A 13,719-nucleotide genomic window follows, 5' to 3' on the forward strand; every position below is an offset into this window, starting at 1 on the left:
TGATTTGTGCAACACAGAGACACTATGTCAGTTCTAACCATCTCTGGTGATCATATACAGCATATCACTGCGTGTGCATATAGAAAAGCTTTAGCGTCTCTGCATGATGACATCAGTTGAGGGGAATGCTTTGTATTTTTCGATTCTTCTCCGCTGTCTGTTTTGCGTAAATATCTGGCGTTTGAGATCTTCTTTTTTCTTTCTTTCTTTCATTTTCTTGCTTTGAATCTCTCACTCACATACACACACACACACACACACACACAAACACACACATTCAAATTCACCGCAGACCACAGTATCTTAAAACAGTGAGCCAAGCAGAAGCTATTTTCCCCCTTTAAACAGACAGACAGATGTAGGGACTCAGACGTAACCTCTTAAGACCTGGCTTACTTGACTTTAGCCCTCCCTCCAGCAGAATGTGCACTGTCATTCCTCTCGCTTTCTTTCTCTGGATGGAAACTAGGCGAGCTCCGAGCAGCAGTGGGGGATGCTGGGATTGCACGCCGAGCCTAATCCACCAACAAAGAGCCTTTGAACCCACAAGGGTCTGATTAAACCCAGTGCAAGTGATTCCTAACTCATGGTTGTTTAGAGTAGAATCCAAGGTTGCTCTTTCTTCCTCACCTCTCTTTATTACAGCTTCGCGAAAGCTGCCGAACATAATTGAATCAACAAAAATGACCTTGTAACAGCTCCCTCACTAATTTCCCCTGTTTAGATAATGAAGGCACATTAAGTCTGCGGGACTCCTTCGGGAAAGGACATCAGTGTTTTACTAATTTCCTCTTTGTTGTGAGTAGTTTAATCCAATCTCTGTGTCTTTGTCTCAGGAAAAGGGAAGAAGAACTCAAAGTCGGAGCACAAGACAGGGACGGTGGGGAAGGGTGCAGGGAAGAAGATTACTAAGATCATCGGCCTTGGGAAGAAGAAGCCGTCGACAGATGAGCAGACCTCGTCGGCAGAGGAAGACGTACCCACATGTGGTGAGAGGAAGGCACTGAATTTATTATCCTGAACGCAGAGGTGGTTTAACGAAAAAAACGAAAAATAAAAATGACTTTCATTGCCTCTGCACAGGCGACACCCCGTGGCCTGGGGTTGTATATTTTATTTTGTCACGTATACGAGGTCACTCTGACTTCATAAAGTTCTTTGGCCTCGTGAATATGATATCTCAGGATCACCTCGAGAAGGTCCTTTCAAATTTGGTGAAAATGTTCAGGTGGAAGCAACAATTTATGGATTTGATTTTGGTTGCCAAATGTCCAAAGACAAGTTCACTATGACCTTACAAAACACATTTTTGGTTGGATAAATGCAGCATCTCAGGAACACCTTTGGCAATTTCTTCAACTTGGTACACTGGTACAAATGTTCATATAGACTCAACATCTTCAATCTGCCTTCTGGTCTTGACATTTTGACCAGTTAGACTCAAAGATAAACTGATTTGATCTCATTGAACAAAGGTCAAATATGTGGACCGAAACTGTACTGGTGAAGCAGAGAACCGCAGGGCTGTATTTCTATTAAACTTTGAGATGTTGTTTTTGTGGTAATTACCTTGAACCATGTAGAGCCTATTCTGCACTTTTTCCACAATTTGTTATGCCCCTTGGGAATTAAGTGCGTCATTAGCACCTTTCAACATTCATTAGTACGTGGAATCGGTGCTACGACACTACCTGAATGTTTTGTACCCAATAATGGGCTTTCAAGGATCAAGGATATCTTTACTATCCACAAGGGGCACCTTGGTGTGCAGTCAGCAGTACTCACACGTCCGTCAGTCAATAAGTTATCGACAAACAAATACAAAAAAAAATGAGAACACACTAAACAACCAGTGGAAAAGATCCTGTCACAAATCAGGCTGCCAAGCCACGACAAAAGAGGGAAAAGCAACCAACACAACGCACCATAAACGATTTCACAAATAAAATAAGGGAATTAATCCGAGTTGATTTGGTTGATAGCTCGGAGGGTTAGGGTTGGCTGGAGGTGTCAGGACAAAAATGGCAGCGAGGTCCACATGCTCTTGAGGGTTGAAAAGAGATATGTTTCCAACCCCTGCTTATGACCCTATACAAATGCATAAACCAAATCTGCAGATACCCAGGGGGGAGAGGGACATCACACTCTTCCGTCCATACTGAAATCATCTTGATAATTTGTGTGTTGGGCTGATAAGTCGCCTATTCATGCATGCACCAACCATGGCCTTTTGCAACAGGTATCATAGGAACGTGCATCATTTCCTATAAATCCTTGGGAGTGGGTTAAAGGTTGAGTTGAACTCTGAAAGATAACCAGGAAAGAGAATAGCAGGGAAAGACCAACCATCCTTTGTACGCACAAACAAACAGACAGGGGGTGGGGGACATAACAGGTTTAATTGCCCTCCAAAGAACGTGTTTATGCTCTTGGATTGACAGGCTACCTTAACGTGTTGTCCAACAACCGCTGGCGGGAGCGCTGGTGCCGGCTGAAGGACAACCAGCTGCTCCTCCACAAGGACCGGGACGACCTGAAGAGCCACATCGCCTCTCTGCCGCTGCGAGGCTGCGAGGTCAGCCCCGGCCTCGACCACAAGCACCCCTTCGCCTTCCGCCTGCTCCGCAACAGCCAAGAGGTGGCGGTGCTGGAGGTGAGATTTGTCCTGGGAGTCTCTCTCGCGTGGTTAAGTCCGCTGCTGAAAGTTCACTGTTAAACAGGGAATGAATCAGAAATGCCCGAAACTGCATCAAAACGCAGCCGCACTGCTTCAAGCAAAAAACTGCTCCTCAAGTTTTCCTCTTTGTTCTTCGCCTTCCTCTCATGTGGTAAAACATCTCCGCCCACCAGTGACTTATGTCTGTGTATTTGATGTTGTTGGTGGGTATGAACGTCCTCCATTTGCCGCTTTGTTTTGATTCCCCCCCCTCACGCAGCACTCAGCTGGACATTTGCATCCATTTGTCTTCCCTGTTAAACCATATTGTGACCGAGCCTCTGATGGATGGTTCTTAAAACAAACCAGACGAGCTCCAGATTACAACAAGTTATGTTAATATGCGATGACAAAGAAAAGCTCCCGATTGAACTAAAAAGATTGAAAAGTTTTCATTTTGGTTCTGTCTCCATTTTAGTACAGCCGTTGAAATAAACAGAACTTCCACACACGTTTAACATCATAAGAACTGACATGGATTGAATTCCTCCAGGCTTCCTCCTCTGAGGAGTTGGGTCGCTGGTTGGGGGTTCTATTGGCTGAGGCTGGTTCCACCACTGACCCAGCCACTCTGCACTATGACTACATCGATGTGGAGACCACTGCCAACGTCATCCAGCTGGCCAAGCAGTCCTTCTGGTGAGCGACACAATTTTGTCTTAGGCTTTCTTTGTTTTAGTTGGTTTCCTTCCTTATTGATAGCTTTTAAAAAGATGATTTATAATTCAGGCTTTCTTTGTGAAAAAAGGATTATTATTTAGATTAGGACCTAGCAAGGTATGTTGTGTGTTACATTATTTAAAAGCAACAAATTATTTAATAACAAAAATGCAGTTTAAAGAGAAGCCGTTAAGAGAATGCATATGATTTTTGCTCCACATCTTCCTTTTAAAACCAAATAATTCTAAATGTATCTTTTTAGGAGTTATTTTTTACTTCCCTCACTCCTTTTAGATAACATGTAGAATATGTATAAAAAACAAATTATGCAAACAGAGAATTCAAACAACGTAGTGAACTGGATGTACACCAGTGGGCTCCATTAAAAACTGAAGTGAAGTGTGTTTGATTTTGTTTTCTGTTTAATAATAAAATGTATTATATAGAGAATGAGAGTGGACGTAATTAGGTGCATTTTACAGCACTATTTTTAGTTTCTGCTGTTAATCCATTTATTTGCTTAATTGGTGGTTTGAGCTCTTTTACATCAAATATGAGGATATAGAGGCACTTTATTAAAGAGACACAGGTTCTTTCTTTTATTTTAATCAACCTTGGTGTATTGTCAGTTTCACCAGTAAGCGTGCTGTCTCACCTAACCCATACCTGGACAACCCAGTCAACGGCTACGCGTGTCCCACTGGAATGGCTCTGCATTATGATGATGTCCCCATTAACGGAATGGTAAGGACACATCTGTTCACTGGCGGTACCCATACACAGTAAAGCCATGTCCCAATTCAGGGAATGCGGCGACCTTCACACCGCATACTTCGGGCTGCACCCTCTGTGCCCATCCTTGGGGCTGCATCCTCCCGGAGTGTAGACGTCGGAGGGCAAACTAAGTTTAAATGGTCTAGTCTTCAGAGGATTTCCCATTTGTTCAACATGTCTGTTGCTTCGTTAGCTACTCAGAGCTGCTGAACTCACTGCAGCTCACCCGCCTGCATAGCTAGCTCGTTAGCTTTGTCATCTATGCACAATGAATCCCGGGATAGGTCAGCCTGACGAGAATCCAACCATTGGAGTCTTGCTCAGCGATGAAAGGACGCTTTGCTCGACCGTGTTTCAGAGAGATTTGGAAATGAGACCGCCTAGTGGTGTCGCTGTGACGCCTTCTTTAAATGCAGCCTCTGGAGGATGCGGCGCTGAATTTGGACAAACATAAAAACTGATAAACCTTGCGTAGCTCAATACACAGGGAACTCTTTGAGTTGTTTTCTGCACATTTTTGCTGGAACTGTTGCTGTCTTTGCTCACTGCTTTTCACATATCTGCACATATACATCATTGTCAGAATAGCTGTCATTGGTAAGAATAACTTAGCAATATTAGACTAGCACTAAACAAAAGACATAACCTTAGTTCATTTTAAAAACTAGGTTAAACTTAAGATCGAGCTCCCCTCACCTCCCTTCCTCTTTTGGTTCTCTAAACCTCCTGACCCACAGAAAGACATTAACATGTTAAATATTTAGTAGGCTCTTAATCTTTTGACTGAGTACTGATGCTAAAACCTACAAAATCTTAGAGAAAAGATGTGGTTATGTTACGTGTGATTCGCTGGAGGTTAAAAATGCTTCAGTCAAAGGGGAACTCCTGTGGTTTAATATTGTGCTTTCATCTCATTGGGCGACCCGTAAGAAAAAGAAGCCTGATTTTTACAGCTCACGTGTGTCAAGCTCCAGAAAGCATTGTCTATGTTAATAATTTTCACTACATTTCCCATAATGCAATTGCAGATTTTACAACGCACCTCCAGAGTCACTGAAGATGTAAGAATTTTTTCAGAATAGTGGTTAGGAGAACAGAGAGAGTACCCCCTTAATCATCGTATATTATAGAAACACTTGTTTTGACCTGTATTTAAACCATTTAGTTTACGTTAAAATGCTTCTCTTATTTCCTGATATTCTTACCTCCTGTTATATAATGTTTCTCCTCTTCCGTCCCTGCCTCTCCTCTACCTCCACTTCTCCTCTCCTCTGGCTTTGCACATTGCCTGATCTCACCCGAGGAACCCGAGGTGCTGCACTCAAGTCCCAGCACAGGGGGGCGCCAGCTGAAAGGGGAGATGCACTATGAGAATGCTGAGCTCTACGATAACATTCCCTCACCCAAGCTGGCCTCTCGCTATCCTCCCAAGCCCTCTTCCTCTCCTGCTTCCTCTTCCTCCAAGTCTGCCGGTCACTACAAAACCCCTGTTTCTAAAGTCTCCTCTAAACTCCTCCCTGCTGATACTAAAACTAAAGCCACTGCTCAGGTGACTAACCCTCTGCTGCATCACACTAACCTCTTCGGCTTCCACTCTTATTTACTTGTACTCACCTTTCTCAAATTCTAAAAAAAAGTTTTCCTTTTCTTGATTTGTAGGATACAATTTCAGTCATCCTCAGAAAATAATGAACTGAAATATTGTGACATCTATATATACAGTATATATATATATCACTAAAAGCTACCTCTCATCTTTGAAGGCTTTAGTGGCACAATTTCTATGAACATGTGTTTGAAATGAAACCATATTACAATAAACCATATATTAGCAACGATCTTAATCTTTGTTGATGTTAGGAATAACCTGTACTAATCAATATCCAGTTTTTAGTACAAGGGAAATTATGACGCATGCAATATTTAACATCTCCATTTCCAGATTGTATTGTATTCCTGTGCTAACATTGTGCTAACAAAAAAAAGATAAGAGCAGCTTCACAGATTTCTGTGGATCTATCACACTGTACCAAAGCAGTGAAGAGTCACGGGTTGAGGAAAAGTTATCATTTTGGAAAAGGTCAGCCAGCCTCAAATATACTACAATCTATAATATTATTAATGATAAGAATAATAATAATGTTGCAAAGTGCCTCACAAAGGGGACGAATTAAAACAAGAATAGAAAGCACCAAAGACAACAAGCAAATGAAAACGTCATCATTTAAAATCAAACACTACAAACTATAGAACTATATATAGCTCCTCCGTCCCCACACATGTCCAGTACAACGCTCACATTTCTGCTTATAATGTCGCGATCCGCCTGTCTATCTCACCTTCCATTTTCCCCTCACTTGTGAACAAGACCCTGAGATACTTCAACTGCTTCACTCGATCAGATTGATTCTTAATCCATTATTCATAAGAAAAATATTTACTATTGCAGCTGTAATTCTTCAAGTTTTTATTGTTTGCCTTAGCAGCTCTCATCAGAGGGTTTTGAAATAAGGTTGGACCTTAACACCGACGCTCTTCATTAACCTTTGGAGCATCTCTTCGGATAAATGTTGAATTCCGAATTTCCTGAATACATGCACTGAGAACGACTCTGCCAAGGGAAAGAGGATATTGAGTAAACTTTTCCTGCTGGAGCGTGTGTTGACTCACTCGGTAAGGTGTTGATGTTGGCCACCCACAAGTCTGCCTCTCTTTCCCATCAGCCTGTGAACGCTGTGCTACAGTTAGAGATGCTCCAGTCAAGCTTTTTACAGCTGATACCAATCTCTGATTTACTGTCAGTATGATATAAAACCATTTTTTGGTTTGGTTCTGAAATAATACCCCTGTAAAAGCCAAATTTTGCTCCTTGACTTTTGTCTGAACATATAGTTTGAGTATACTAGCATAGCATAAAATGTGTCCATGCCTGTGTTCAGTTGTCCCACATATTGTATTTCCTCCCTCCCTTTACAATGAACATTGGCTGTGTGTGTAATTTATATTTTTACAGCCCTGCTCTAAGTACCAGTCTTGCCTCGACGGCCTCATAAGTCACTGCATGGTGTTGTATGGAGCTCTGCCTCCTCGTCGCCACACCTTTGATGTGTGTGCCATGTGTGGCTTGTTTCGAGGGGTGTTAACATTGCCTCTGCAACCACAAAGTACCGCTTGGCTATGAGGAGTTGACATTCATCCAGCGAGGTGTACGGCAGGCGGCAGCCAGCAGGCCAAACTGTCTGCCACGTGCATCACGACAGATAGATCAGGTTCAGGGCAACATGACGACGAGCCAAAAATAATAACAGCTTAGCCAAATGATAAATTAAAGTATTTATTCAATTTAATTAATTAATTAGCTAATCTTATATAATTATATTAACAAGGATCATGTGTGACAGGCATATAAATAATTCAAGATTTGCACGTTATTCACAAAAACATGTCTATTGGCTAAAGAGATGACATGTGAGAAATTGCAAGGCAGTTGGAAAGTGACAAAAGTGACAAGTTCAAATTAATACCACTTTTTTGGAAATAAAAACTTACGTTTATAGGGGCTGACCTCGGTTCGGCAACTCCTGTACCAAATTTGAACTTCCAGCTTGAGATGGAGTTAGGTAAATGTTCCAAGTGGAGAACACATTTTCCCAAACATTCCCAAACCATATGAATGCATCATAAGTAGCTGTCCTGTAATTTTAGCTGTCTGATTAACTTTCCAATTTGTATCTAATATGAAGACATTTCATATGTGGATTGTTGTACAATTTCAGGATAAAAAGTGCATCTACCTATATGTCATATGTGCAGTATTACACCATCTTGAGGTATTAGACAGGACATTTGACAAGTGTGATTCCTCCTTGTGCTCTTCCCATCAGCTGAAGGGAAAGAAGGGTGCATCGACCAATGGGGTGGCATCAAAACAGAAGGCGGAGCCGAAAAACCAGTCCAAGAAGAGTGGAGTCAATGGGACCAATGGGACGGCCTCTCTGAAACGCAATAACTCCAGTAAGTGTAGAAAAAACAAGAGTAGGTCCACGAATCTGCATCATGTCCATTATGGATCTGAAGAGTTTATCATACGTGGACTGTAAAAACGAGGACGGTCACATCGTAATTTCTTCTTGAATCACTCTATTATGTTGGACAGTAACTACTGACAGCAGTCTGTCTCTCTCAGTCAGTGCCTGTGCTGTAAGTAAGCAGCAGACAGTGTGTCTGGCTCCCCCAGACCCAGCCTCACCACCACTGATTGCTTTCTAGCAAAGCTCTGCTCCACAGCAATCTGGTAAATGCAGGATGTTCAAATTACAGTTGGTTTAAGTAAGGGAGGGGGTAAATAACTTGAAAACCTAAAAACCTATCCTTACCCTTGAGACGATTTGTGTGACGCACGTGGGCCAGACTCAAGCCCCCTGCCAGCGTCGGGGTCACACTCGTACAGACATGATAGCAGAAAGGGGGCCCACCTCACTGGAAGAGGATGAATGTGGTTGTGTTACATTACATTACATTTCATTTAGCTGACTCTAAATTATGTAGTGTTAAACCCTGCGGTAGAAAACAGTTTTAGTTTTTTGCCTAATGTGTGAACGAGAAGGATCTAAACCGCGTGTGTAGCTGGTCTTCCTCCAAATGTCGGAATGGAAATAATTAAACATGTATCATGTTGGAGTTAGAGTACGTCTACTACCACACAGACCTCATGTTTCCAGTGTCAAATAGGGGTATTGAATTTGAAGATGTCAGCGTGGTTTGATTGAGTGATTCCTCAGGAGCAAAATCCTCATGCTCTCACACACTCAACCACACACACACACACACACACACACACTCACACACATGGTCCTGGTGTAATTCATGACTGCTCGAGGCTGCAGCTGTGGGATCAGTGGGTTTCTGGGAAGTTCAGGTCTCACCAGTGTCCTGGTAATAAAGGATCTGATCTCTTCCTCTTGATGTCATGGAAAATGTCTTAATGCTGATGTCATGGGCAATGCACTGTCACACAGATGGTCTCTTTGTTTGTCTCACTGTGGGGCAGCATTGCAAAAGTACCTGCACAGTAAAAACATGTAGTCAGAGCATCAAATAGCCTGTAAATAAGCTTGCACTTTACCCAGATTAGCCTCCACCTAATTTGAAGGTAAAACCTATAATGGCAAAACTGTGATGAAACTGTAATTGCAGATAAAATTACCAGTGTACTGTAATCCTGTTGCTCAAAACAGACAGCTCAGCTAAATGTCACTAAAACTAGTCAAACTAATCAATGATCAGGCAGGTTTTTTTTAAACCTCCAGCACAATTATTATAACGTCTTCTGGTGAACGTTCCCTTTCACAACTGATCGTAAGACGGGTCTGTGGAGTAACTCTCAGATTTATGTCTTAGTTACGCTTTATACAGGCTATCCATGGTGAGCATGAGGAATGTTAAGTCTAAAACATGAACCGGTCCTTCTTTGGTCTGTTGCCTTCTGAGAAAGACTCCCATTCTTGATTTTCTTTTCTCGTAAGTCACCCCAAATCTTTGTTTTGCAGATGCGGAGCAGTGCAAGTACGGAAAGAACCGCGTGGAGGCCGACGCCAAGCGCCTGCAGGCCAAGGAGGACGAGCTGATGAAGAAGAAGCAGGAGATCAGGAGCCATCTGACGCAGCTGAAGAAGGAGAGGACAGACCTGCGCACTGCTGTGGAGGCCGCTGCCGGTGAGAGACACAGCCTTTCTGCTGAATACATACTCGACATTAAACCAGTTGTGAAAATTAAAAGAAGCAGGAAGATAACATTTCAAGGGAAACTAGTGCAATGCCTGTTCTAAACCTGCGTGTTTGGAATATTCTGTTCTCTTGTCCTGTGTGAATGCTTTAGACCAGCTGTGGCCGCCTTCCATTTTTATTTAGCCACAATCAAAGTAAATCAAAATATAATTGACTATGGCCCACTGTATTGCACTTCTTAGTTTGAACACTAAGTGGCGCCAACTTACACCTGACCCGCCAGCCGACCCCTTACAGCAGATTGATTTAGCCAACAGTAGTGCATTAGAAGTGAGGCAGTATACCTCACTTCCACAGAGTGGCCCAGTCCTTCCTATATTTTTCTGCATGTGGCCCTCAGGGAAAAAAGTTTGGACACCCCTGCTCTAGAGCTACATCTTGCTACACAGTGTGATTAGTGAGTCCTCCTCCAACAGCTCTGCAATATACATTCACTTTTTAATTGTTTGTGTGATGGACATTGTTTGCAGAGCTCTTTATAAACAGTCTATAGTGCAGAGTGAAGTGTTCATCCTACCTGGTTTATCAGCATTGACGATTAAATAGTCAATGTTTTTTCATACAATTAACAGAATTTCCTTTATGTTCATGTGTGTGGTTGTACAGTATATAAATTATGTTTATATATATAGCTCAGTCTAAACCAGGGGTGTCAAACTCATTTTAGTTATGGGGCCACCTACTGCCCATTTTGATCTCAAGTGGGCCAGACCAGTAAAATCTTAGGATAATGGCTTCGTACCCCCCCGTTTTTTTTCACCGCTGCCGCAACGCCCCCGCTGCAGAGCCGCGATTGGCCGACCCCCGGCTACGGTGAAGAACGATTTGTTTATTGTTCCAACGTTAAAGAGATGCGGACGTCAAAACAGTAGTTTCACCTCACATTTCCCCCTCCCGGTCGCGCGCCCCTCCAGGAATTATATGTATGTTGTCGCCAAGCCAGGGATCAGCACTTGCTGCTCCTGTGAATATGTGTCTTAGTCTCATATGGTGAAATAAAAAAAAAACTACGGTTAAAATGATCTTGAGGTAATTGTATCAGGTTTATCAAAGTGATAAATTCACACAATACAAATTTGCCACTCCTTGTCCATTAGGCAAACGCTCTCATGGTTCCCTGTCAGAGCGGCTGAAGAAGTTGGAAGAGCAGTGCCGGCAGAAAGAGGAGGAGAGGGTGAACCTGGAGCTGGAGCTGACGGAGGTGAAGGAGAGCCTGAAAAAGGCGTTGAGCGGAGGGGTCACTCTTGGCCTCACCATCGAACCAAAAGCCGGCTCCTCTGGCCTCCAGGTCAGAACACCTCCGCTGTCTCCCGTGGTTTATTTTTGTCGCTTTAATTTGTTTCAAAAGTCATCTACCACCACTGGCTGTCTAACTTTTCTCCATATTTGTGTGTGTGTGTGTGTGTGTGTGTGTGTGTGTGTGTGTGTGTGCAGTCACCGGCAATGCTGCGACGCACACAGGAGTCGTCTTCCTTCTCCAGCTGCGAGACCAGTGACACAGAGTCCTGCTCCCTGCCGGTCAACAGCGCGTCGCTGCTCCGACGGCAGCCGGCTGGTCAGAAGGCCTCCACAGTTCGGGGACACGTCCTCAGGAAGGCCAAGGTCAGAGCTCACAAGCTGGACAGGGTCTAGAGCAGCGCTGTAGACTTTACAAAAAAAGAACGAGAAAGAGCTTTACTTTAAAACCAGTGTTTTCTTACCTCACATTGCTAAACTGTGGATATGCCATTAAGATGACTCTTCGTCACATTAATAAAAAATACATCATTGTGCAGTTAGATGTTATAAGTCTTGTTGGAAATACTAAATCTAAAATAGTTGGATTAGACTTTAACAATGTTTATTTACTTGATTGACGACTATTGCAGCATCACTGATGCCAGTGATTGGGATGATTTTATTGATTCTGAAAATCTGGTGAGCAAACTGCTATGATATCCACAAACTAAGCTGTTCTCTCTCTGTTTTTCAGGAATGGGAGCAGAAGAGCGGCACATAAACCTCCTCACCCCCTCACATCACTCTTTCTTTCATTCCTTTGTTTTCTTTTTAAAAATATTGTCTATATATTTATTTAAATTACAGTCCGGGGGTTATTGAGGAGGACACAGTCATTCACATGAACTAAACGAGGGGCTGCTTTTAGTATACTGTAAGTACCACAGCATACAGACATAGCAAACCTTTCCAACCCTTATTCTATCGAGCCTGCTTAGTAAACTAAGTTGTGCAACGTTTGTTGTTCGCTGCACTTTTCTTTTTTTAAGCAAACACCTTGTGTTGTTTTATTTCAATTCAGAATCTGTTCCAGCAGTTTGGCTTGAAAAGGATCTTAAGTCAAAACCAAGTATTTATTTGTAAATGTTTAAAGGAAACATTCCCTTTGTTTATTTATGTTGATATATTTAAAGTTTTTTTTTCTTTTGTAGAATTTGTTGCAAACAGAGGTCACGTTTTGAGGGTCAGAATAATCGTGACACACACCAGCTGAGAGTAACGGCACAGCTCCGTGCTAAAGGGCTATTTCAAGAAGCAGAATTCTCCTCAGCATCATTCAGATAACAGCCCCCTTATGAAACCACATTCAAATTCAATAGATCTATATTTTCATTTGGATCTGAATCAAATTGTACTCATCAGTTTCCCTAAATGTCATCAAAACTCATGAACGCAGAGCATCATGGAAAATAAGAACCTGTGGCTGATAGAAGCTGTTCAGGGAAACAGCATTTATGTGTATTCTGCAGTAATTCTGGATTTAAGGAGGATAGAACTTCTTTTGACAAAAGAACAATATATTTTTTTTTTGAATTTGCCAATAAGTCAAAGGTTCTGTTGGCCTAGATTCAATCTGGGGACTTATTGTTCCATGCACAGGTGCCTACGGATGCCGATTAAAATGTATTAATATATAAAATGAAAATATAAATATTACCAAATATATAGAACTTAACTTAAGAAAATAAATTCTTATACATTAAATAAAATCCACATCATTTGTGCTTGTAAAATAACAGTTCTCATTTCGGTAACAAGAAATTGTAGAGAGAGAGCGAACGGTGCCCCCCCCCCCCCCCCCCCCCCATTTAGAATTAACAGAAATACATTTTCCATTCATTTTCTCTATTGACGTTTCACAGAGAGTGAAGGAACTACACATCCCATAAACCATTGCAAAATATCCCTTTCCCAGTGTTTTGCTTCTTAAACGTAACCTTGTTGTTGATATAGTGTGCAATAAATTATGGTTTGTGTCTTGTATGTATATATATATATATATTGTTTTATATAGTGTTTAGTGTAGTGACCTAGTGCTAAGCTAGCTCCTGTCTCTCCTTTTCATAGTCTTCAGTATGTGACCGGACATGACAAACTAGACGATCCTGTCATCTGGTACAAAGTTTTACTCTGACCCAGCTCTGGTTGTATTCGTCTGACATGTCTGAAATATTCACAAAAACATGATTTGTTTTGTGATCAGAGTGTCTTTCCATGAATACTGTTTCTTAGCAAATAATATTATTCAGTAGGAAATGGGTTCAAATAAAACCATTAGTAGAATACCATTATATACAACTATTTGAACCGCCCGCCTTAATTTTCACATCTATATTTTCTGGACCTGCAGGTGTGACTGAATAGGATAAGACTTGAAAGTGTTATAATAGTGATTTATTCATAACAAATTCATATTCTCTATCGGCCCAGTTGACAAAAATACAATCACATCTCACTTCAACAGAAAATCGAGAGAACATAACGTCCTACCGATTAATGAAGACA

General features: G+C 41.9%; 1 protein-coding gene across 2 annotated transcripts in view; it reads left to right on the forward strand.

Moving 5' to 3' along the window:
- Positions 1 to 13,006, forward strand: part of afap1 (actin filament associated protein 1) — a 57,072-nt gene extending 44,066 nt beyond the window's left edge. Inside the window, exons 9-18 of one of the 2 annotated variants that reach the window (XM_062384407.1) lie at positions 837 to 989; positions 2,442 to 2,653; positions 3,210 to 3,355; positions 4,006 to 4,120; positions 5,454 to 5,699; positions 8,035 to 8,164; positions 9,700 to 9,864; positions 11,034 to 11,224; positions 11,371 to 11,538; positions 11,909 to 13,006. In XM_062384407.1, coding sequence (XP_062240391.1) covers positions 837 to 989; positions 2,442 to 2,653; positions 3,210 to 3,355; positions 4,006 to 4,120; positions 5,454 to 5,699; positions 8,035 to 8,164; positions 9,700 to 9,864; positions 11,034 to 11,224; positions 11,371 to 11,538; positions 11,909 to 11,935 — 1,553 coding nt within the window. In that variant the 3' untranslated portion in view covers positions 11,936 to 13,006. The remainder of the gene's footprint in view (positions 1 to 836; positions 990 to 2,441; positions 2,654 to 3,209; positions 3,356 to 4,005; positions 4,121 to 5,453; positions 5,700 to 8,034; positions 8,165 to 9,699; positions 9,865 to 11,033; positions 11,225 to 11,370; positions 11,539 to 11,908) is intronic. The other variant, XM_062384408.1, reaches the window with a different exon arrangement.
- The last annotated feature ends 713 nt before the right edge of the window (positions 13,007 to 13,719 follow it).

Source organism: Platichthys flesus, chromosome 24 (assembly GCF_949316205.1).
Source record: "Platichthys flesus chromosome 24, fPlaFle2.1, whole genome shotgun sequence".
NCBI classification, from domain to species: domain Eukaryota; kingdom Metazoa; phylum Chordata; class Actinopteri; order Pleuronectiformes; family Pleuronectidae; genus Platichthys; species Platichthys flesus.